Source organism: Microtus oregoni, unplaced genomic scaffold (assembly GCF_018167655.1).
Source record: "Microtus oregoni isolate MIOR12 unplaced genomic scaffold, Mior012 000002F_ref0000024, whole genome shotgun sequence".
NCBI lineage: Eukaryota > Metazoa > Chordata > Mammalia > Rodentia > Cricetidae > Microtus > Microtus oregoni.
The window spans coordinates 59,348,550-59,373,900 of NW_024543061.1; the positions used below are offsets into that span (position 1 = coordinate 59,348,550).

General features: G+C 42.3%; 1 protein-coding gene and 1 pseudogene across 1 annotated transcript in view; one reads left to right on the forward strand and one right to left on the reverse strand.

The window, feature by feature from the left end:
* The window catches only part of Bms1 (BMS1 ribosome biogenesis factor), a 35,326-nt gene extending 11,446 nt beyond the window's left edge, over positions 1–23,880 (reverse strand). The window contains exons 1-13 of the mRNA XM_041643080.1: positions 23,681–23,880; positions 22,783–22,988; positions 21,673–21,863; positions 19,845–19,924; positions 17,581–17,769; positions 16,983–17,125; positions 15,587–15,708; positions 15,141–15,334; positions 11,497–11,636; positions 8,789–9,558; positions 8,533–8,634; positions 7,302–7,459; positions 1,724–1,805 (exon numbers count right to left, since the gene is read on the reverse strand). Of these exons, the coding sequence (XP_041499014.1) occupies positions 1,724–1,805; positions 7,302–7,459; positions 8,533–8,634; positions 8,789–9,558; positions 11,497–11,636; positions 15,141–15,334; positions 15,587–15,708; positions 16,983–17,125; positions 17,581–17,769; positions 19,845–19,924; positions 21,673–21,863; positions 22,783–22,958 (2,347 nt within the window). The 5' untranslated portion in view covers positions 22,959–22,988; positions 23,681–23,880. The remainder of the gene's footprint in view (positions 1–1,723; positions 1,806–7,301; positions 7,460–8,532; positions 8,635–8,788; positions 9,559–11,496; positions 11,637–15,140; positions 15,335–15,586; positions 15,709–16,982; positions 17,126–17,580; positions 17,770–19,844; positions 19,925–21,672; positions 21,864–22,782; positions 22,989–23,680) is intronic.
* On the forward strand, positions 20,294–20,974 carry LOC121432441 (annotated as a pseudogene).
* Positions 23,881–25,351: the final 1,471 nt, after the last annotated feature.

The following is a 25,351-nucleotide window of genomic DNA, read 5'->3' on the forward strand; positions in this document are numbered from 1 at the left end:
CAATGTGGAGCTCATAGGAAGAGTTCATTAATTCATCTATTTGCTCATTGTAGAGCTCTGGGTTCTGTTACAGGCTTTCCTCTTTAAAATACACAAGTTAAGAATGCCTCTGGGAGGTTGACATTTACTGTTATTAAGATATATTCACAGCCGGGCGGTGGTGGCGCACGCCTTTAATCCCAGCACTCGGGAGGCAGAGGCAGGCGGATCTCTGTGAGTTCGAGGCCAGCCTGGTCTACAAGAGCTAGTTCCAGGACAGGAACCAAAAGCTACGGAGAAACCCAGTCTCGAAAAACCAAAAAAAAAAAAAAAAAAAAAAGATATATTCACATAACAGATAGAAAGCCCTTATTTATAATAAAAACAATTTAAGTATATAACTAGAACTGTGTTAGAAATTTACACACTAAAAAAAAAAATCAATAAAATATAACAGGGCTAGTGGCACAGCCCAGTAAGCAGAGGGGCCCACTGCCAAGCCTGAAGACCTGAGACCAGTCCCTAGGACCCCCAGCTCCTGCAGGCTGTCTTCTGTCTCCACACACATGCTAGCCATGTAAGAGTTTTATGATGACACCAGGGGGCACAAAAGGAACATCAGCAGACACTGCTTTCTTTCACAAAAGCTTTCTGTAACACTGGGTCCAGCACACCTGACAACCCCTTCTGGCCTTCAGGGGCACCCAGCACACACATGGTGTACATACACGCAGGCAAAATATTTATACAACGAAAACTAAGAATACATTTATAAAAATTTCTAAATAAAATCTAAACTCCGGCCCAAAATTTATATATAATACTCAAAGCTGAATGAAAGCAATAAAACAGATGCTAAGGTACCCTGCTTATGGACACTCGAACAAAATGACCTTCAGGATAAAAATGGTAACTGTGGACTACAAAAGGTGATCCAAGAGTTATCTGAAAATCATGCGTGCGCTCTCTCTCTCTCTCTCTCTCTCTCTCTCTCTCTCTCTCTCTCTCTCTGTGGTGGGATACCGGGAATGAACTCAAAGCCTCTGTATGTTAGATGAGAACTCTATTACTGAGGATGTATTCCAGGCCTTTTCCATTATGAGTAGGAGGAGAGATCTCAAAATGTTAACGGATCTTTTATGTGCAGCAGACTTTTAGTATTATATGTCCTTTCTAAAACTTTCTGCTATTGGTATGTACCTTTTACTTCAAATTTTCCATGACTATTACATTCACTAAAACAAACATGTTGAGGACAACCTCCACCCACATAAATACATTTATTTATAACAAAACCTGTAGGAGGTTTCTCACTTTCCTTTAAAGTCCCCATAGAGCAAATGTGGGGGTCTTATGTCAGTTCCCCACAGCACTCACAACGGACTAAACTTCAACCTGACGATAGCATTAAAGAAAACATGAAGGTAAGAATGGCTGCTGGTAAAGTCCTTGTACTTGCAAGTTCAAAGACCTAAGTTCTCTCCCCAGAATTCATGTAAACAAAACCAAGTGTCTCGCAAACCCAGTTAGAGAGGCGGATCCCTGGGTCTTGCTGGGCAGTCAGCCTAACATACTTAATGAGCTCAGGGAAATGAGAGATCAGGACTAAAGGCAAACAAACAAATGGGCCGGCAGTGCCTGAGGAAGGAACACCACCTGAGAAACAACACCTACGGTGGCTGTTGCTGCTTCAGAGGTGTGTGCACGCTCAGACATACAAAGGAAATATGCAGCCCTTACTTACCATCTGCTGCTAAGATCTTGGCGGCATCTTTCTCATCTTCCCACTTCCCCGTCACAAAGCAATCTCTGATACTGTTCATAACCTTACACAGAAAAACCAGCACTTAGTTGACTTACACAAAACTATTTTTGAGAAATGAAGAGCAGACAACAATTGCCTCTAAGTATTTCTCAGGACACTTCAAACTGGCCCTGTAATCCTAGTACATACCTAGCATCCCAGCACCAGGGTTGTTGAGGCAGAATATTCAAGCTCAGTCTAAACCATACAGTGAGCTCTTAGTCAGCTTAGAATACACAGAGACTGTCTCAAAAATTAATAAGAAAGGAAATACATACTTTTGTGGATACATTCATTTCACATAAGTATGTGAGATAATTCTTACAGAGTAACAGAAAAATATATGCAACTTATGTATAGAAGGGACATGTACCCAGAATATACAAACTGATAAGGGGCATATTCTCAGAAAACATAAACAGCTCATAACTAAACGTGCAAATCTTCAAAACAGGTGAACAGTATGAACAGGTATAAAGATAAATAAACAGCAATCACCTGAAATGATGCTTGACAGAATTAACTATCTAAGAAATGCAAATCAATACCATGACGTGACACATTTCACACCTTCTAATGACCTTCTAATGTGACTAAAACAAAAAAAAAAAGGACAAAAATAACTCTTAAAGATGTAAATAAACTAGAACCCACAAATAACGCTGGTGGGAATGAAAAATTGCACAACTGCTTTTTAAAACAATGGATACTGGTGTAGGAGGGTCTTCTGTCTATGCGTTACTTTCATTGGTTAAATAAAGAAGCTGCCTTGGCCTTTTGATAGGCCAGCCCTTAGGTGGGTGGAGTAGACAGAACAGAATTCTGGGAGGAAGAAGGCAGTGTGGTAGACGCCATGGCTCTCCTCGCCGAGATGGACACTGGTTAGACTCATGCTGGTAAGCCACAGTCAAGTGGCAATACAGATTATTAGAAATGGGTTAGATCAGTATGTGAGAGTTAGAAAATATGAGGCTAGAAATAATGGGCCAGGGAGCAATTTAATTAATACAGATCTCCGTGTGATTATTTCGGGAGTTAAGCGGCCAGGAGCCAGGAACACAGCCCGCCGCTCCCTTTTACTACAGGATACTATGAGGGAAAAACTTACTTTCTCTAATCTTATCGCCAGTAACTAACATATTGTCCTGATACAGTTTTGTATATAACACTGAGATTAACAAGATAAGTAATTACATGATTTTTCTAATTTTGTTCCCTCAGATTCAACCAAGGACTAATTCTCTAGAAGGAATGTAGTTAAAGATATAAATAGATAAAGAACATGAAATTGAGGAGAGACAGTGCAGGGTGGATATGATCAAAATATATTGTATACATACAGAAAATTATCAAAAAATAAATATTATATCAGGTTCCCTAGCCACTTTTCCTGGGAAAATGACTTCTTCCCCTTCCCCACTCTTCTGCCAACAAGCAGCCATGTGCAAAAAGAACAAGCCTAGGTCTAGACCTGAACCACATCACCTAGTAAGTCTGTTCTTCCCTTTGCCATCTGTGCAGACTAGTTAGCTCTATGTCTGCTTGACACAAGTCATTTGGGAAGAGGGAGCATCAATCGAGAAAATGCCCATAAGCCAGTATTACATTTTTTGGATTGATAATCGATATGGGAGGGTCCAGCTCACTGTGGGCAGTGCCACCCCTGGGCTGGTGGTCCTGGGTGCTATAAGAAAGAATGCTGAGCAAGCATGGGGAGCAAGTCACCAGGCAATACTCCTCTTCAGTCTCTTCATCAGTTCCTACTTCCACGTTCCTGCCTTGAGCTCTTGCCCTGACTGTCTGGATATGATGAACTATGAACTTGGAGAAATAAACCCTTCCTCCCAAGCTGTTTTTGATCACATGTTTTACCCCAGCAATAGAAATCCTAGTTAAGACACCACTACAACACTCTCCTGTCATTACTTGCAAATACAAAGGCCAGTTCTAGACCAACGTCCACACACCCTCTTTGTTACTGAGACACCTCTGCTGAGTAAGTCACTTCCTTCACCTGCCTGCATTCATTACCCCTTCAAAAAAAAAAAAAAAGCAAAACAACAACAAAAACCAGTTACCATATCCACACCCACAAGCCTAGCTCCAGATCCATGGCCTTTGAACCTGCTTTCTTCAAGAGCCATCCTTGACTGGTGAGACACTCCTTTCCTCTCCAATCTTTCCATCTGCCCACTGCCATCGCTGCACCCACTAGCCTAGCCCTAGACCACAGGGAGCCATCTTTATGTGGTCTAACACACAGCTCATGCACTAGTTTTGTGTGACCTGACTCAGGCCATACATCTGCACTGGCCCAACCCAGGGAAGGCCAGATTTTCACTTTCAGACATACAACCAAACAAAGAAGTCCACATGCCCAGGTCAAATCCCCACAGCCAGCAAAAATAACATGAATGGCCATGACAGCATATTTCCCATCAAACCCAGTAGTCTTACTGAAGTGTTCTCTATTGAGAACTACCTAAGTGAACCCCAGGACACAATTTAAAAGCACAAGCATAAACTTTATCAAAAAGTCAAGAAATTTAAAGGCATCATCAAATACTTCATTACACTCCACGAGGGGAACGAGAAACACCCGAGTGATGTCCAAGAAAATACAAATACATGGATGAATAAAATGATGAAGATAATTCACAATCTGAAAGCCGAATTCAATAAAGAGAAACACTGAAGTGAACACAGGTTGAAATGAAGATGGAATTAAAAAACCTCAATATCCTGATTAGAAAACTGCAGGGAAAGTCTGGCAAGTGAATGAATCAAGCAGAAGACAGAACATCAGGACTCCAAGATAAAGAAGAGAATCCGGATGAAAGAAGCAAAGAAAATGAAATAATATTGAAGCACAGGAAAGGAACATTCAGGAAATGTGGGACACTATCAAAAGACCAATCTTCTAATTATAGGCATAAGTGAGGCAGAAGAATCCCAGGTCTTCAACAAGACCACAGAAGCAAACTTCCCCCAAATTAAGGAAGGACACACCTATATAGACATAGGAAGTACACAGAACACCATACAAAGACAGAAAAGAAACACCCCACAGCATATCATAGCAAAGACACTAAAGATACAGAACAAATAAAAAATCCTGGAAGCTGCCAGGGAAAAAACACAAGTCACATATAAAGGAAAGCCCTTCAGAAAACCCCTGTTTTAACCCCAGGAAGGACTTCTCAGAGATAACCTCTCATTTCTGGAGCGTGCACTCTAAGCTCTAAAGCCACGGCTACCAACCAAGGTCATGTACTCGGCAAATTATCTGCTGTCGGTAAGAAAGAAACAAATTTTCCATGATCCATACCTTAAAAAATTAATTTCTAACAACAAAAAAATGCTCGACAGAATACTGGAAGCAAGACTCCAAACTGAAGAGAAGAACAAACACAGCCAAGAGACTTAGGAAGGAAACAAAGCTAAAATTAATGAAATACAAAGTACAACGAAGAACACAAATTAGCAAGAAAAAAAAGCAACAAACTGACTTCAATACACACACACACACACACACACACATCTTTTAAATAGTAACTCTATTCAATTTCCTGAACTCTTCAACTAAAAGACATAGGTTAGCTGAATGGATTAAGAAACAAAACCCAGGGGGCTGGAGAGATGGCTCAGCGGTTAAGAGCATTGCCTGCTCTTCCAGAGGTCCTGAGTTCAATTCCCAGCAACCACATGGTGGCTCACAACCATCTGTAATGAGATCTGGTGCCCTCTTCTGGCCTTCAAGCATACACACAGAAAGAATATTGCATACATAATAAATAAATAAATATTTAATAAGAAAAAAAAAAGAAACAAAAGCCAGGGGTCTAAACAGTTGGTTCAGCAGTGAAGAGCACTGGCTACTCCTTTAGAGGACCCAGGTTCAAGTCTCGGCACCCACATGACAGCTCACAGCTGTCTCTACCTCTATCTGACACCCTCACCCAGACATACATGAGGCAAAACATTACGACACATAAAATAAAAAGTTAAAAACAAAACAAAATCCATTTATCAATCATTTTAGAAAACTCAGCTTTAATGACACCACCTTGAAGTGAAAGGTGGTTCTAAGAAAAAGAGATCAAGAAGTAGGCAGGCATGGCCATCCTAGTACCTGACAAAATATCCGACAAACTAAAACTAATCAGAATAGACGAAGAAGAACACTTCATTCTAATCAAGGGATCAATTAATCAGGAAAATTCCCATGCATCAAACTCTGCTGCGCCCAATGTGGCTCAGCAGCCACAGGAACAAGCACTGACCGGACTTCCAGAGGACCTGGGTTCGATTCCCAACACCCATACTGCGCCTCCTAAGGGTTCCCTGGGATCTGATGTTTGCTCACCTTCACGGGCACCAGGCCCACACAGAGACATATTGGCAGACAAAATATCCATACACACAATTTTTTAAGTCTTAAATAAAAAAAGAAAACAAACTAATGACACAGATTAACACAAACCCAATTACTGTAGGTGATTTCAATACCCCACTTTCTCTAATAGATAAAAAAATAACAGAGAAACCTCAGAATCAAACAGCTCTAACAGGTATCGACAGAATGTTCCACCCAAATGCCAAACATATTTTACTCAGCAGCACATGGAAGCTTTTCTAAAACAGGCCACATACTTGATCACAAAACAAATCTTAACAAATACAACTCCATGTATTCTACCCAATATTACACAATAAAAGTTGATAGCAAAAAATCCTCCAGAAAATGCATAAACTCTAAAAGCATGGAGATTAAACATCTCATTACTGAATAATAGATAGGTCAAAAAAGAAACAAAGATATTCATGGAACTAAACGACTATGAAAACAACACAACAAAACCTCTGGAGCACATAAAAAGCAGTTCTAGGAGAGAAGTTTAGAACCTTGAGCATCCATAAGGTCAGAAAATGGTTTAATGATGCAACTCAAGAAAAAAACAAACCAAACCCAAACCCAGCAGATGACAGGCAAGAAATAATAAAAATCAAAGCAGCAATTAATGAAATGGGAACAAAGAAAACAACACAAAGAATCAATGACTCTAAGACTGGCTCACCAAGAAAAGCAAGGACAACAGAGTCTTGACCCAACTAACCAAAGGAAAGAAAAAGGAGACCCAAACTAATGAAATTAGAGATAAGCATCGGAACATGACAACAGATAACAAACAAGTTCAGAATATTTTAAGGGAACACTTTAAAAATCTGTACTCTGTTTAAGTTTGAAACTTGAAAGAAATGGATAAAGGATGAAAGTTAAAACAAGAGGAGAGGGGAAACCCCAAAAGGCAGCAATGCTTTCACACCAGTAGCGGAACATTTCCTTTCCTGTTCACAACACAAGTACGGAGTCAACTAAATTCAGAACCTGCTCCTGCTTGTGTGACAGAAACACGGATGTGGGGAAACAACCTGTTAGAGAACAAGAAGCCAGGGACAGATGTGCAACACTGACTCAGCCTTTGTCTTTTCACAGCAAGCAGCTGCTCAACATTACCTCCTCTAAATCCCAATCGTGAGGCGCCTCCACAAGGAACCGAGAGCAGTCCAGAGAGTCAGCCTTGTGCTTACACCCTCGGTCTGGCTGGCTGACACGGAATAGCCCTCCAAGCTCCTCTACGGTGTCTCCATCGTCGTCTTCATTATCCTCTGTCACTAAAGAGATCACCATAAAGGAAAGGTGAAAATAAAAACTTCAATCCTACGACTCATTGCCCGGAACTAGTTAATATCTTAGAATTCAAGGAACTATAGTCCCTGCTCATTACAGACATGTTGTGTCCTGGCCCACTCACCCACAAAAAGTCAAAAGGCCAAAGAACTTCCCCTTAAAGTGTCTGGAAGACTTATCCTCTTGCAAAGCAGCAGCAAGAAAACTGGGGAGTGAAATACTGGAGGTTGGGGAAGGGAAGACATTTAAAAGAAGACATCTTACAGAAGATCTTTTATGCAGAGCTCCCTTAGAACTTACTGTCACTAAATGTCTGCAGACAAAATCTACATGAAAATCAGTTCAGATTCCTCTCCAATTTTCTTATCACAGGATCAACTTATTTCTGTACTTTTTCCCAAAGAGAACTGATAAACAAGTTTAATAAACTACAAAAATTAGTGAATACAGGCAAAGAAAATACAGAATTCTCATTCTTACAGAGGGGCGAGGGGGTGTTTCAGCTTTCATAGGCAGAAATATGTTCCTAACATTAAATTTAACAAAATAAATCCCACGAAGGACTTTATAAGATGAGATAATGGACAATATTCTCATTAAAACTTTCATGCCAATTGAACAGCATAAGACCAATTTATGTATGGTCCTTGTGACATGATTATAAACATCTGCCAAAGCCAGCAAAAGGCTCAGTAGGGGAGGATGCTCGGCATGCAAGTCTGGTGACCTGAGCTAGATCCTGGAAACCCATAAAAGGGTAGAAAGAGAGAACCAACTCCATACATTGTCCTCTAACCTTCACTCATATCCTTGGCACCGGTACTCTCCCATACCATAAATGTGCGCGCGCACACACACACACACACACACACACACACACACTCACACACACAATTTAAAATCTGTTTTTAAAATGGCTGGTAAATATACAGAAGCTGATAGCCAGAAATAACAGATGTCAAAAGTATAATCCCAATCTTTGCATCAATGACCTCATTTCCTTTTCAGAAAATAATCGAAGACTTAAAACATTATGAGCTCTGGGCAGAGTTCTTACCTGTCCCATAAACCAGCTTTCGAAGATTTGGAGCTGCTTGTTGCTGCCTCAGAAAGGCTTCTGCTGCCTTCCTGGAAAGGTCTTCCTTCCACTTGAGGGCACCTGAAAAACCAACACCCAGTTACACCTGCTTACTGACCAGGGGTCACTCATTCATGACATATTCAGGTGGTTAACAACCCAAAGAGCAGACTGAAAATGTGAGCATTCTACAGGTAACAATGGTGAGGATGCGGGCGCTCTGTGGAGCATTTACCTGACGTTTCTACAGAGCTGCTGTTCTCTTCCTTGTGATCCTCTTCCTCTCCGAGTAAGTTTTCAATGTCACTGGCCTCATCAACCAGGTTCTCTGACTCGAGTTTCTGCCCACTGCCCCCATGACGACTTGCAGGCTTTCCCCTGACAATGCCTCTGCATTCTGAGTCTTCCTCCTCTGAACTCAGCTCGGAGGCTTCAGACTCGTCTTCAGATGGACAAGCCTCTTCAGCTGTACAGTGGCCAGAGTCAGAAGTGGTGAGGGCTGCTTTTGTCACTAGGGAAGGCTTCTCTCCATCCAGACGGTCCCTCCACTGATGAGATGCTGACAGTCTTGCCCCACTGTCTCCTCCAACAGATTTGGAATCCCCATCGTCTCTTTCTCCTGCAGAAGAGTCTCCATCTTCACTGCTTTCGTCCGCTTCCTCTGCTGCCTCCTCTTCCCCAGAGCTCCTCTCGAGATCGTCATCGCTATCAGCAAACGCTGGCAAGTCCGCATCGCTGTCTTCTTCCTGCTCCTCGAGTTTTGGCCTTTTGCTTCCCCGAGCAGACAAGTATTTACAGTCGGTGGTTTCAGCCCCATCCTCTTCCCCTTCAGCTTCGTCGTCGTTGTCGCTAGAGCCATTTTCCATTCGGTCACCTTCACACATTTCTTCATCATCCTCACTCTCTTCATCTCCAGACTCATCTTCCGTGTCCTCAAAAATGGCTTTCCGACGTACGCGACCAGTCTTTACGTCCAGTTGCTTTTCCTCTTTTGGCATCCACAGCCTGTATTTCAAATAAATAAAAGCTAATTCAAACTGTAAAACGGTTAGTTATTCTAGAAATGTCAACCGACTGTGGAGAGGAATGAGAGGCTGAGGCAGGAGGGTTCAAGGTTCTAGTCTGCCTGAGCTATCATAGTAAGGTAAGACTACGTGGGCAACTTAGTAACTTAGTGAAACCCTGTCCCCAAAGAGATGTTTAGAGAAAAATGGACTGGGGAAGAGTTTGTTGGTAGAGCTCTGACCCAGACTGTGCGGGAGCCTGTGTGCACTCCTGCATTACTGAAGGAACAGCACCGTCACTGTCCCAAAATGGTGACAAACCACTAACAAGAAAACTTACCTAGCTGCCTAAGGGCACGCTTGCAAAGCACTAACAGAACAAACAGAACCACGCCTATTTCAGGAAGACTATTTTAAAGGGAAATGAGTATTTAGTACATCTTCAAAACTGACTCCAGGTCCAAAGGACAGTGCAACCCTGGGTCACCCTGTTGTATCAGAGAGTACTATGCCTATGCTCACAGTTAATGGGGATAAGCCTAGAAGACACAGGAAACTCAACACTGAGGGTCACATCTGGGACCATGCAGGCATCAGAGGAAAATGACAGTAATGGGATGGGAACAAAGTCCAGAGTCAGCAGTGATACAGAAAGCATCAGGAAGGGGAAGCGCTTGGTTAAAGAATGCCTACTGGCCAGAGTTCTGAACACAGCTCTGGGCACTGAGTTTGAAGAGCACAATGACACAGGCTGAGGAGACGCCTCAGCAGTTCAGAGCATTCACTGATCTCAGAGAAGACGTGGGTTCCATTAATTGGTACAGTATTATTGACATGGTAAAGTTATGAGATAAAATTAAAATTAAACAAAGCTATTCAATGTGCTACATTTAAAACTGTGACACCATCAATTATAAAAGACTACAGTATACCATAAGACAGTTCCTAAGTCAGAAACACAAATAACAAAACAATGACGATATAAAGAAAATGCTTAAATTATAAAGGTATTAATTAAGTGTATGTATGTGTGTGCCTACAGCGTTTATGTGTACCATGAACACATAGGTGGCCAAGCCAGTTAGAGGAGGTCAGAGGCATTTGTGAGGCAACAGATGTGGGTGCTGGGCACTAAACCCAAGTCCTCTGCAGAAGCAGGATGTGATGTTAATCACTAAGCAATCTCTCAAGCCCTGGGAATAATGACTGTTAAATTAACTCTTTAATTTTCAAGTTACCATGCTAAGCAATAATGCACAGTATAATAAATAATACTATACATAGTCTACCATTTTCAGAATGATTATAAGCCATGAGTAGAACAAAAATCAATGTTCAGCAAGCACCCACTAAGTACAATGGCACATAAGCTCCAAATCCAGGCTGAAAAATGAGCCACGTTAGTGGCTATCTACCATGGTGACAACAGTGTATGAAAGCCCTGCAGAGAGAAGGCATATGCCTTCAAATGGGGCCTAAATAAGCAGCTACACAGTGCTCGGGAATTTGTCACTAAAAGATAGCTAAGTGGTCTTCTAGAAAAATAAATGCAATCAATAGTAAAGTTTGTGTAATATTTGAGTAATATTCTGAATATTTCTGTTGAAAACAAGTCTTATATTTTACATGAGAAAATATGTAATGCTACATAAATGAAAAACTAACAAGAAGCAAAACCAAAGTAAACCAAAAAACCTGGGGTCAAATTCCATCAAAATAAAGATTGATGGTGGAATGGTAATATAATTTTTACTTTAACTTTTTAAAATTAAAAATTAGGAAAGATCCAATAACATGGGTCATTGGATAAAGAAAGGCACTTGCTGCCAAGCCTGACTTTCTGAGTTTGATTCCTGGCACCGACACAGTAAACAGAGATGCACACACAAATGTTTAAAAAAAAAATTAAACAGAAAACTTAGAAAAATGGTAGACTTACCCTTCATTATCTATATCTTCTGACCCCAGAGGTTTGGAATCAGAAAAAAGTGTCACTCTGCTTGAAGCCATCTTGGCATCGATACTGGCATGGGTGGAGATGAGACTCTGGACCAGTTCATGCGTAGGGCCTGCTTCCTCCTGCCACAGCCAGGGAAAAGGTGCAAGTGAGGAAAGCACAGCACTCTGGAAACATGCTGGTTTCATCATTCCTCAAAATTACCCTAAACTTGGGCTAGAGACAGCTTTGCAGTTCCGACAGCACACTGCTCATGCAAAAGACCTGAGAGTTCAGTTCCCAGCACAGCGCACACACCAGGAGGCCCACAGCTGCCTGTAATGCCAGCACCAATACTCTGTGGCCACCTGAACACATGCATGCATGTATGTACACAGACACACATACACACAAATAATAAATACAATGGTATATTATTAGTGTTTTAACAAATAAAGCTTGCCTGAGGATCAGAGGGCAAAGCAGCCATACTAGTCAGCCATACAGACCTTTAATGCCAGGACACGAGAAACAGAGGCACAGAGATCTCTGTGAGTTCCCTCTGGGATACACAAGAATGAATCTGTCTAAGAAAAATAAAGCTCACACAAAAGTGATCCCAGCACTTCAGATCCCACACCTTTAATTCCAGTACTAGGGAGGAGAAGACAGGAGTGATATGGCTAGGCAGAGAACTGAATATAAAGGGGAAACAGGAACTCAGTGGAATGTGGAGTCTGAGGTTGGTGGAGAGTATTGCTGGACTGCCCCTTGTTTGTCTGAGCCTTGGTAGAGTTAAGGTCTCTCTAGTTGTTGGCTGCTTTGATTTTTGATCTTCAGGTTGAATCCTAATACCTATCTCTGGGTTTTTATTATTTGTGCTACAAATAAATCTTTTTAAAAATTCTTATAGTTCTAAAAACCTTTCTGTCTCAAGAAAGAGAAGAAAATTCTTGCAACAAAGCTTAGACTTGACCCCCAACAGTGCAAACACCTCTCAGTTCATGCAGTCCATCAGTCTGGGAACCACGGCCCTAGCTAGGAAAGCTCCAGGTCTCAGCACTACAGACAAGAACTAACAAAAACCTCAAGTCCACATGACTCCCAAGGCTCAGGGAAGACCTTGGAATATGGGGCGGAAGAATGTAAGCTGGGGGACAGGAATAGTGCTGCGTAACACTCCTCTGCACACACAGCATGGCCACTGTACTCATGAACCGACAGCAGCCGTGCTGAACTGCACAAGGCAGAGCTGCCAAAGTTCGCACTTGGGCTGGGAGGGGTTCATGAGGCACCATCCCTCCCTGAGGAGCAACTGACTGTTAATGGCTGCTGAATGGGGAATCTTTGCTACTGCTGTTTAACATGTAGTGTGCAAGGGTGTTTTGTCTGCACACTCTCATCTGTGCATGCCTTTATGACTGCAGCAGTCAGAAGAAGGCAATGCTTTCCCTGGAACTGGATTAAGTCAGTTGTGGGCCACCATGCAGGTGCTGCAAAGGTCCCAGGTCCTCTGGAAGAGCAGGTAGTGCTCCTAACCTCTGTAGTCCACAACCAGTAAATAATTCCAAACCTATTTTCATGTAAACAACCTGATTAATTTCAGTGGGTCACTATAAAAAATGACACGCTGAGAAGAGCTTCAGCAAGGGAGGAAGCAAGTGTGAGAACTGCCACAGTCCATCGCACACACATGCCGAAACTAGTGTGAGAATTGCCATGGTCCATCACACACACGCACACACACACACACACACACACACACACTGGAACTGTCAGAGAACATACTGAAAAGATGTCTAGCAGGAGTGTGAGGGTGACAATGACCAAAATATCATATACACATATATAAAACTGTCAAAGAAATTTTTCAAAAGAACAAAAGTACCTCAAATGTCTTACACTTACACACATACCCAGCTCTAACCAAGGGAAGAGAAAGTTCAACAGGAAAAAGAGGGAGGACAAACAACACAGTATGTTTAATAAAACCTCAAGAAATATATATTTTATATTTACATAAAATTATATATAATACACACACACACAGAGTAAGAGGCACTTAGACTGACAATGTTCTTCACAAGAACCATAGACTAACAAAAACCCCAGTACTCAACATGAAAAACAAAAAACCTCCATGTGAGTTGCTGGTCAGGGGAGTCCAAGTGACTCTCAAAACAATCCAGGCTATCGTTGCCCTTGGTTGCCTCTCAGAGGTTGAAGGTAAGTTCCTATTGCTGAAGACAATGCAGACTCAGGACACAGAACCTAGAGGACTGAAGCTGGATCCAACCTAAACGCTCCTTCCTGAGGTCCAACCATCACAGTACCAGAAAATATTAAGCAAGCCACGAAGGAAGGGAAACAATGAGTAGTCCTACCCGGCTGTGATGCCTACGAACCACACAATGACAATCTGTCCCTAAGGATGTAATACTGGCACTCATATCTGGATGATAATGGCCTGCTCAACAGCAAGGAAACCATGCTTGGTATTAGAAAACTAACGAACTAGGGGCTAGTGAAGTCATGGATCTTAGAGGACTTACTATCTCTTTTAGCCCAGCACAATTTCCAACTACATTCTAAATGTATTCATATATCCACAGATAAGAAGGAGCTTCTCTTTACAGCAAATGAGACTATTATAGGAACCATACTGGTCACGATGCAGAGATCAACTGATGGCGGGAGCCCAGTCTCAATGGCTGCATCTACAACACAACACCTGACCTAAGGTTCAGAGAACATCAGAGAGGGGACAGAAAGACTGTAAGAGGCGGAGAAACAGAGTTCTGTGGTTAAGATTATGTTTCCTAGAAAGGGCGAGGGAGCTACACCCGCTACCTCAACTGTGTGGGTGCCTAAACAAGACCTGAGCAATGACATCACTGATAATCATGCTAATGTGATGGGGAACGTCACAAGATCCCACCCATAGATCACTAGGACTGCTGAAGGAGAGAGAATCAGTCTTCCCCAGGGACAAGTCCCTGATTAATTATCCAACACAAAGTGATCATCTCTAGTTAAATACACACAAACACCATCAAATGGACTCAGTCATAGTTATATATTTATATTTACACACATGAATATATTTTTAAGTAACAATAATTATCAAAGAAAAATAGGCCATCAACTTGAGGGGTGGGTCGTAGAAGGGACTGGAGAAAACGGAAGGGAAATGTGACCTAATTAATCTTGATTTTAGAAGTTGTAAATTAGAAAGAATAAAAATACCACCAATTACACACGTCCACACGTCAGCCAGGGCTATGTAGAGTCTCTCTGTCTCAAGAAAGAAAGAAAGAAAGAAAGAAAGAAAGAAAGAAAGAAAGAAAGAAAGAAAGAAAGAAAGAAAGAAAGACAGACCAAAATAAGAGTATTCTAGACCTAGAAAACACTATAGTTTTCTAGAAAGAAAAAGAGCATGGCAGTGGTGGTAACCACAGGAACTTTAAATCTGAAGAGTATGAAAGTATTTTTTATTTTCTGTTTGTTACAATGAAAAACATCTTTATATAATCAATTCTTTTTATCATAGCTTGGATTAAAAGAAAAAAAAGCTTTAATAACTAAAAGATGAACACAGTATTTGACAAAGATTTGTAAACAATAATTCAGAAGAGGCTCCTTCTTACCATTGCCTGAAAGCCATGGCTCCCACCGAGGTCGACATAGACAGCATCCTTGTCATACAGCACACCCCCAACTCCAGAGAGCGGCGCATAGACCAGCTTCTCCTTCTCATTCAAACAGCGCTTCTTTTGCTGTTCCGGAAGAGCACAGGGGTCTGGGAGAAAACTGACATCGCTGACAGCAAAATCTCCTACGCCTGGAAGACAGAACCCAGGAAGCCAAGCACTCATAAGCAAGTGTTAACTGCTGGCACTGCACACGGAAACGCACCATAGGCAGCAGCCCCTGCTAACCAGCAATATCTGCATCCACTCAACACTCTGGAGACGATTCACAACGGGGTTATTTCCAAAACCTCCAGATCATGCTTCTGCCTTGTTTGATAATTTTTCAATGTTCCAGAGGAACGAAACCATCCCAAAAGTTCAACAAATACAAAAGAGAATACCTGGCATGTGAACCTGGCTGTTATTTTTCAGGTAGGCTCCTCGTAAATAACCATAAAGAGACACCTTTCGGTCACACTTGATGTTTGTGCGGATGTCCTCAGGGTTTGTCAAATCTTCCATCCTAGAATAAAACACAATCTCATGACAGGAAGGAGCGTAAGAACTTCTACTTCTCGCCACATGCTGACCACTGTGTTCATGGGCCGGGAGTACAGCTCAATGGTTCAATGCTGCCCAGTACATGAGGCTTGGAACTCAATCTCAAGCACCACAAGAACAAGACTTGCTCCTTAAGCACATCATTTAGAAAACTCCAAATACAGAAACAAGGAAGAATGGTTCACCGTGTTCCAGAGGACAAGGAGTAAAACCATGACTGCCTCCAACTGGCTCACATGATAACATACTCCACAAGACACTTGAAGGGAAATGAGACCCTTATTGGGACAGGGAAGAGCAAAGAACATGTATAGAGTAACCCTTTATGTAAGAACTAAGGTTACCCTGCTGGCTGAGGTTTTCTGGTTTATCTTGGATTCCTCTAAGGAAGGGTATTATAGCTGGGTGGTGGTGGCCACGCCTTTAATTCCAGCACGTGGGAGGCAGGGCAGGCAGATCTTTGTGAGTTCAAGGATAGCTAGGACTGTTACTACACAGAGAAACTCAGTTTTGAAGAACCAAAAAAAAAAAATAAAAAAATAAAAAGGGGGTGTATTATAGGCCGAGAAAACAAAACAGCACATGGACATCATCACTGATTCCTCAAAATTTCTCCATTCTTCAGTTATTCAATTTGTTTGGTTTTGTTGATGTTATTTTTGTTGTTTTTGTCTTTTTGAGACAGGGTCTCTCTGTATGTATCTCTGGTTGTCCTGAACTCGCTCTGTAGACCAAGCTGGCCTCAAACTCAGAATTCAAGAGATCCACTTGCCTCTGCCTCCTGAGTGCTGGGATTAAAGGCATGTGCCACCACTGCCTGGTTTGTTTAGGAAGGAAGGAAGGAAGGAAGAGCAAGTCAGGCAGTGGTGGCACACGCCTTTAGTCCCAGCACTCCAAGACAGATCTAAGTAGATCTCTGAGTTCATGGCCAGCCTGGTCTACAGAGCAAATTCCCAGAACAGCCAGCTCTTAAGAGAGAAACCCTGTCTCAAAAAACAAACAAACAAAAAAGACAAGAAGAAAAAGAAAAAAAAAATACTGGGAATCAGACAGAGGTTTTGTGCAAGTCCTCTATGCACTGAGCTCTCTCCCCAGCCCTTAGCTATAATTGTTCACCCTAGAAAGCACAGCATCTCCAGTGACTGCATATGATAGGCTCTATCACTGATCTCTCTCAAACCTTAAAGAAGCTAAAAAGAAATACATCACCAGGAGGAAAAGAAACTCATAGTTTACCTGTCTGCCAGGATGTACGGATGAGATGTTTGCCATGTGAGAGGCCTAAACTTCATAACTGTAATAAATCGGCCCAGGTTGTGAATTTCTTGGTTCTGATACTCTCCATGTACCATTCCAGAAAGGTAGAACAGCTTGGCACCCTAAACATCAAAAAGAAAAAAAAATGTAAAATGAATGTCAATTAAACGCCTGGTTGCCTTTGTCGGGACTGGTCATGTGAGGGTCTCACCAAAGCAAACTTCTCTCAGTTAAAACACCAGCACCTGGAGAAGAAGGCACTGAAGTTCCTGGGCAGAGAAAGGACTCTGTGAACAATGAGCCACAGCAGGTACGAGAAGAACAGCAGCCCTGGACGAGCAGAAACGTCTGAAGAACTGCATCAAGCCATGACCAGTAGAGTGTTCATTGTCTCATGCATGTGTACAGAAGCAAGTGAGATAGACCAAGAGACCCAGAGAAAGACCACGTGGATGAAACAGGCCAAGGACTAGATATACATGCATCCAGGAAAACCCCGGGGATTTAAGGAAGAGCTCTTCATTCTGGCTACTTTAAAGGATTACAGGTGACATGACTCTACATCTCTTCTTCCTACCGGGTAGACTTCTGTCCAGAACCTATGCTTTAACCGCTTCTTTGTCTTCTTGAGTTGCTTGTTATGCTTGAAGGAGTCTAGATGGGTGAGAACTCCCATAATTTTAGGGAAGCCATGTACTTGACAGATGTTTAGAAACTCAAATGTCTCCATTTCAAACCCAAAGCTGGCGTCTATAAGCATTAGCACCTAAAAACAGAACACAATTTCTCACACAAGTCATGAAAATACTCCAACCAGACCAAGAGTCAGCAAGTTATGGCCCATGGGTCAAATCAAGCCACACACTTGGTTGTTTAAATAGTCAACAAAATGCCACAAAAGGTATCTCCATTATAATGTTCTCAAACTACAAAATATTAGTATTTCAGTCATTTTAAAAACATAAGGCTTAGCAAGCTTATACTAAGTTGTATTAAGGGTAACACTTTATTAATAAATCCAAAATTAAAAATATCTATCTTTAATATCAATATAGTTTGGTAGGACTAGAGAGAGAGATGGTTTAACAGTCAGAGCACTTGTTCTTGCAGAGGCCCCAGGTTCAATTCCCACCACTCTCACAACCATCTATAACTTAAGTTCCAAAGGACCAGATACCCTGTTCTGACCTCCACAGGCACCAGGCATATACACAGTACAGACTCACATGCAATCAAACCCCTTATATACATATAATAAATAAATGAATCTTAAAAAAAAATTTGATCAGGACTGATAACATATTTTTGGAGTCTTTCTGGTCCAAAGGACAAAAATCTGTAGCTCTTTGACATCTAGTTAAATTAAATACACAGACACATAAGTCACAAAATTCAGGGTATCTGTTATCCTGTCATGCTGAGACAGCAAAAAAAGAGAATAAAAGAAAAAAAAAGAAATGCCCACCACCACTTTCCATTAGCTACGACAAAGAAGACCTGCCAGGCAAGTTATGTTCACCACTCAAATGACGATTATGGTGGTAATCAACTGCTTTTTGACTGAATTTGAGGCCTATTCCACGGAACTCATGCCTAGCATTGTAAACCTGGTCAAGAGCCAGTGGCTGGGGAGGTCATAGGCTCTAAAGGAGTCTACTACTGGTGTTTTCTAAAAGGACAGTGTCCGACTGACTTCTCAATGGTTATGTTTAGCCAGTTACAGTGATGTACACCTTTAATCTGGAAGACAGGGACAGGCAGATTTCTGAGTCTGAGGCTAGACTGGTTTACACAGTGAGTTCTAGGCCAGCACACAGGGCTCATAATGAGATCCTGTATCAGAAATCAAAACCAATACAAGTCAGATTAGTTGAACTCGAGACCTTTTCCGGGGATTCTTTTCGCAATGGGTGGCAGTTAACATAGATTCACTGCTGGTCAAAGTGCTAAGAATAATGACTGTAGAGTGCCTGGCCCTAAACAGGACACTGGTATCACTGTATTCCCCTCAGCACGGCTCACAATACTGCAAAGGACAGGGTGAAAAGAAGGTAACAGTCAGACAATGGGGAAGAATGCACTCAAGAACTCACTGTCTGTGATTACCTGGACTCCTACATGGAGTTCCGCCCCTCTCAGACTACATGCAGCAATGGATACTGGGGGGGGGGGCAGCGGTGATGAACTGCTGCCGTTCCAATAAATAACCAAAGTCACACAAGCAGTCATAATTAAACACAGTGGGTCAAATAAATCACTAACTAAATGAATATAAAGACATCAGCCAAGGATGGCAGAGCACACCTTTAATCCTAGCACTCTGGAGGCAGAGGCAGGGGGATCTCTGAGTCTATACAGAGAAATCTTGTCTCAAAAAAAAAAGGCAAGAGAGAGAGGGAGAAAGGGCTCATTCCAAGACAAATTACTTAGCTGATGGAAGCCTCAATTTCATCATATGTAAAGTACACATAATACCTGAATGAGCACACTGATGGTTATGTGAGCTAAATTTACAGAAAGCTATTAGTACAGTGCCTAGGGAGAGTTCCAGAAAAGGCAGTCATTGTGAGAGCAAGTGTGTCTATGTGTGTGTGCATTAAAATAATCTTGCCATGTGTGTCTCTGTGTATTCATATATTAATCTTGTCCATTATTTTTTCAACCCTATGGTTTTACAATACATTACACAGATTTCATCTTTATGACAGTAACAATATCATAATTTCAATCACTCTGCTCATCTTTCCTTAACAATCACAAGTATTTCCCTGCAAATGAGACAGACAACCCATCTCACTGCCACACTCTCCATCAGGATCCCAGGCCACCTGATCAACTTACCAGATCTGCCACTTTGGCTAGATCAATCATTACATTGATGTCACACCCACATTCAATAATGGTAAGTCTGCGCTTTTTACCTGCAAGTACAAAGAAAATTTTACCTTTTAAAAATCTTGAAAATGTGCTGTCATTAGCCCTATAATGACCATGCTTTTAATGAACCCAGTAAAACACCATACACCTCTATAGGAACGTGACAGTTCATTTTTATGGCCAAAAATATCAAACTAGTACCAATTCCATCCTGTTTTGCTTGTGTTGATCTCTCTTTACTTCTAAAAATATACAACTGCACCCAGATTTTAAAAAAAGGTACTTAAAAAGGTACAGTCCTAGATGGGGTTTATAACTACCATGATCCTGCTGAACCACAGGCCACCTTTTATCTCCATCAAATTTTTCTATGCTCTCAATATGGCTAAAAATATCATCAACCTGGCATGAACATGGGGAAACAAAAGAAAACAAGAGAATATGCTGACTATGAAGCGAATGCTTAGTCTCAGAGATGAGAGACTTAAAGAAAAGGGTAGATTAAAGCCTAAAAAGAAAGAGAAGAAAGATCCCAGTGCGCTGAAGGAAAGAGAAGTCCCCCAACATCTCTCCTGCTTATTCTTCCAGTATAATACACAGCTGGGTCCACCATACCACATCCTTGTTGATACCAACTTCATCTACTTTTCCATCAAAGCCAAACTAGACTTAGTACAGTCCATGATGGACTGTCTGTACGCCAAGTGTATCCCTTGTATAACTGATTGTGTGATGGCTGAAATTGAGAAAACGGGCCAGAAGTACCGAGTGGCACTGAGAATCGCCAAGGACCCACGATTTGACTGACTTCCATGCACACACAAAGGAACCTATGCTGATGACTACTTGGTACAGAGAGTCACTCAGCACAAGTGTTACACTGTGGCTACAGTTGATCAGGACGTCAAGTGAAGAATCCGGAAATCCCTGGAGTTCCTATCATGTATATTTCTAACCATAGATACAACACTGAACGGATACCAGATGACTGTGGAGCTCCTCGGTTCCAGTTCTTACTTGACCAAGTTTACCTGCCTTTCTTTACCAGTTTTCTCTGTTGTCAGTTAAACACACTTTTTGTTGTGTTTTTTTAATCAAAAAAAAAAAAAACCCATCAAACCTAACACAACAGGGTGTTCAGAGGATAGTCATATGTTCCTGTACTACTACTATGAATAGAAATATCCCCAAGCTTAATAAACCAAAATGTTTGTGGAACTTTCCCAGTTAAAATGCAATGATTAAGGATATTCTCTTCCAGAGCTAAAGAAATGCTCTATTCTACCACTACTGCCACAAAGGCACTTTGGGAACTGACTTCATTCTCCTTCACTTAAGCACACAAATCCTAATCCCAGTACTCGCTTTAGGCAACAGGGGCATCTCTGTGAGTTCAAGGTCAGCATGGTCTACATAGCAAGTTCCAAGGGAGCCAGAGCTACACACAGAGACTCTGCTTCAAAAACAGAAACAAACAAAAAGCACAGAATTCTCCTAAGAGTAGCTCTGAGAAGAAAAGCAGATGTGTATGGTAGATGGGAGCTAACTTATTGTGAAATGAATGTGCTCACAACAACGGGACCAGTCTAAGCACACTTGGCAAAGTCAACCAGTCAGACTAAGGTGGAACACATCAACATTGTCATGTCTAAGAATTTACAGGCAAATATGTGGTAATATGATGTAATAGCACTGGTATATACTTTCCGCTTGAGCAAACAATGGAACTCAGATATGTTATCCCTCAGGCAACAATACTTGTCCCCCCCAGCTCCAAAGCAGCACACCCTACCTGACACAATTGTCACAGGGCCTCTGATCTCAGTCAACTTCTGTCTGGTGAAATTCCGAATGAGGCACCGTATCAAAGTACTCTTCCCAACTTTTGGGGGCCCCATCACCACTACCACTATCGGTGGGGGTTCTAGTGGAGTTCGATCAACCACTGGAATGTGATGTTTTTTTGTCTTTAAATCCTGAGTCCTATAAAAAAAAAAAAAAGGTACTTCCATAAAAGACCTTAACATGCTTAGTTAGATTTTATAAAGAATAGATAATATACAGAAACAATTAACTTGAATTTAAATGTTTAATTTCTAAGCCCCCCAGTGCGAAACTATTCTTCAGTAAAGATAAAACAGATGACTAAAAAATAAAGTTAATAATCAAACACATCATAAAGAAGACTGATTTGACTGTAAGAGAATAAAAGGCACAGATGGAGACAGTGTATTATACAAATAGAGGTACAGGAGATAAAGCAAAAGTTCCATCAGGCAACTGGCTATTTAATTTTTGCCCTGGACCTGTTTTCTCATCCACTGAAAAGCGATGAGAATAACTCCTAACCTCTGCTCTTGAAAGAACTGAATTCAGGCTGGGCAGCAGTGGTGCACGCCTTTAATCTTTAATCCCAGCACTCAGAGGCAGTGGCAGAGGCAGGAGGATCTCTGTGAGTTTGAGGCCAGACTGGTCTACAAAGTGAGTTCCAAGAAAGTCAGGAAAAAACAAAACAAACAAAAGAATTTAATTCAGTAACATTTAAAGGAAACTGCTGGATATACAGAATGTCTCCCGAAATACAGCTATTTTCGTACTTTACATTAAATGAAGGATGGGGGGGGGGAGGCACCACACATACTGTCATGGAGATAGTTAAAGTTTACAAAATTTTTCTGTGAACTAAAATAAATTCTTTTCTCTTGGATTTAAAAAAAAAAAGCAAAGGGCAGATGTTGGAGGCAAAATGCTTCTATGGTTGGAGTTCTAAAACATTAGGAAAGTACTATGGTATGCCTATGTCCTTCAGATCTGAGACAGACTCGCAAAGCCAAATACCGTCTGAGAGAGGCTCCTAGCACTTCATGAAACGGGAAGAACCACCAACCCCAGGTAAACACACCTGTGAAAGGACCGAGCCATCCGCACAGCGGACTGAACGGAAAACGCTTTAGGGTTTCTCTTCCGGGCATCCTCTTCATCGCCAAGCTGTAGGTCCTGCAGGTACCGTTTCTTTTTCTTCTCAGCTTTAGGCCCACTGTGCTTCTTTCTGTGTTTCTTGTGTTCCTTGGCCTCCATGGCGGCCACTTATCAACTATAAGTCTTAACCTATATGATGGGGGGAAAATACTATCATCAGGGCAACATGGAGGGGGACAGTAAATTTCATTTGTTTATGAAGTAATGATATATTTGTTCTCCGAACAGAGGTAGAAATTGCTTAGCCACCTTCTTCAAATTCATTTCTTTCTTATGCCATAAGGTAGAAGAGTTGCCAGCACCAATATTATCCCTTTTATTGGTTTACGTATCTTAAAACCATCGGCAGTGTTCGTTTTTGTGATGACAGAAATATATGCTATGCGGTTCTCTACACAGTAGCAATCAACTACACGTGGTGACAGAGAGTTTCAGGCGTATCTTGAGAAATTGAAAACTAATCTTCAATTTTAACTAATTTTAAATCGGAACAGCCATATGAGGCAAGTGCCGACTGTACCGGACAACTCAGGCCAGCCTTTCACGTTCAGTTCACAATGAAGTTCATAACGAAGTGGTTTTCTAAGTTAAGAGAAAACGAACATAAAAGTTTACAACAGTGCTGGTCCGACCGATCTCGCAGCGACCGCAGGAAGTACATTTTTTACCTACCTGTACTCTCTTCTTTTTGCTCGGAAAAGTGCGACCGTCAGAGCCGGCTAAGACCTAGGTCACCTGTTGGAGGGACCCCTTCAGCCCCCTCCCGCCCCATCTCCTCGGGGTGGGGCACCCCCGTACTCCCCGGCGGTTGGGAAACTTGCCTTCTAGCCCAGACGCGTGGATTGGGAGCAGCCTGTCGGAGGCTTGAGGACCGACCTCACTGGGAAGAGGACTGACTGACGGCGCCTGCGGTGCTCGCGGAATCGCCCAATCTCTCGGCCGCAACTGACCCGGCCGGCAAGCACGATACCGGAAGTGGAAGTAGTCCTTCGCGTGCACCCGCCGGGGGAAACCGAGAAACAGAAGAGAAAGAGAGACCGGCAAACGGACGCTATTCGGGAGAAAGCCGGAAGTAAGCTCTCGATTGGCTGAGAGTGTGCGCAGGCGCAGCTGCCGGTTTCGCCGAGTCCCTCGGGTAAATCCTCCTCACTCAGCTGGAGGGACCCAGCTGCAGGACTCCAGCAGAGAGGAGCTGCGCACGCTGACTCCACGCCAGGACTGCGGGCGGCCCTGGAGCCTCGCCCGCTTGGGTAGCAGAGGAAAGCCAGGGGGCCCTTGAGTCACCACCAGCCCCAGTTTGAAAGCTCAGATCCCCACTGCCCAGGGCTAGTCCAGTAGCCTACCGCTCACTGTTAGAAAGGCCAGCACGGACAGTGCTCAGATTCTTCAGCTCTCTAGTGCCCTCTTGTGCCAGGTCCGACGGGCCGAGGGCAGGGCCAAAGAGTGCTTCTCTATGCTCCTGGAGAGGGCTGTTGTTGCAACAAACATAGCCGCTTACGATTTTCTTTGAGCTCAGCTTGTATTCCCAGGACTCTATCCAGTCCCACCTGAAGAAAAATCCACGAACACCTCCCCCCCCCAAAAACACACATACACACACACACACACACACAGTTCCAGTTCTTTGCTATAACTATGCCAGACCCAAAACGCACCCCTATCTCAAGAAGAGTAAGAAACAGGTTATCGCACCAAATATGAGTGACTGTGGCTTGGGAAAGTGGAGTTCCCATCAAATATATGTCCATGCAAAACAACTCTCACCTCAAAGGCAACACGAACTTATTGTTCAACTGTAGTGATACTGGTTAAAAACACGGATTCAGGTTGTCTCAAGCTACCCTGTTTTGTTCCTCTTCATAGCATATCAACACAAAACAATTTTGGAGGTTTGTATGGAAATGATGAAACAAAATCAAAGGTTTAGCAATTTACAGTGTGTAAGGTTTGCGCGCCCCTCTCCTCTCATCCTTTGACCACCATTCCGGCCTTCCAGGCCCCTCCCTGCAAAATGCTCCCATTTCAGCGGGAAAAACTCTCTCTGAGTTCCAGCCAGATCTACGGAGCGAGTTCAGGACAGGGAGGGCTACACAAAGAAATACTTTCTCCAAAAACCAAACAAACAAACAAAATACCAAATCAAACAACAACAAAAATAAGCCCTCCGGACACTTTATCTGCTTTTGCGTTTTGCAAATCCTTTTAAAAGTCATTGTGCAGCCGGGCGGTGGTGGCACACGCCTTTAATCCCAGCACTCGGGAAGCAGAGGCAGGCGGATCTCTTTGAGTTCGAGGCCAGCCTGGTCTACAAGAGCTAGTTCCAGGACAGGAAACAAAAGCTACAGAGAAACCCTGTCTCGAAAAATAAAAAAAATAAAAAAAGTCATTGTGCACTAAAAATCATGACTTATCCATATTCTTTCCAAGATGTCTATCATGAATGGACTTTGGATTTTGTCAAAGGCTTTTTGGTATCAATTCTGATGATCATG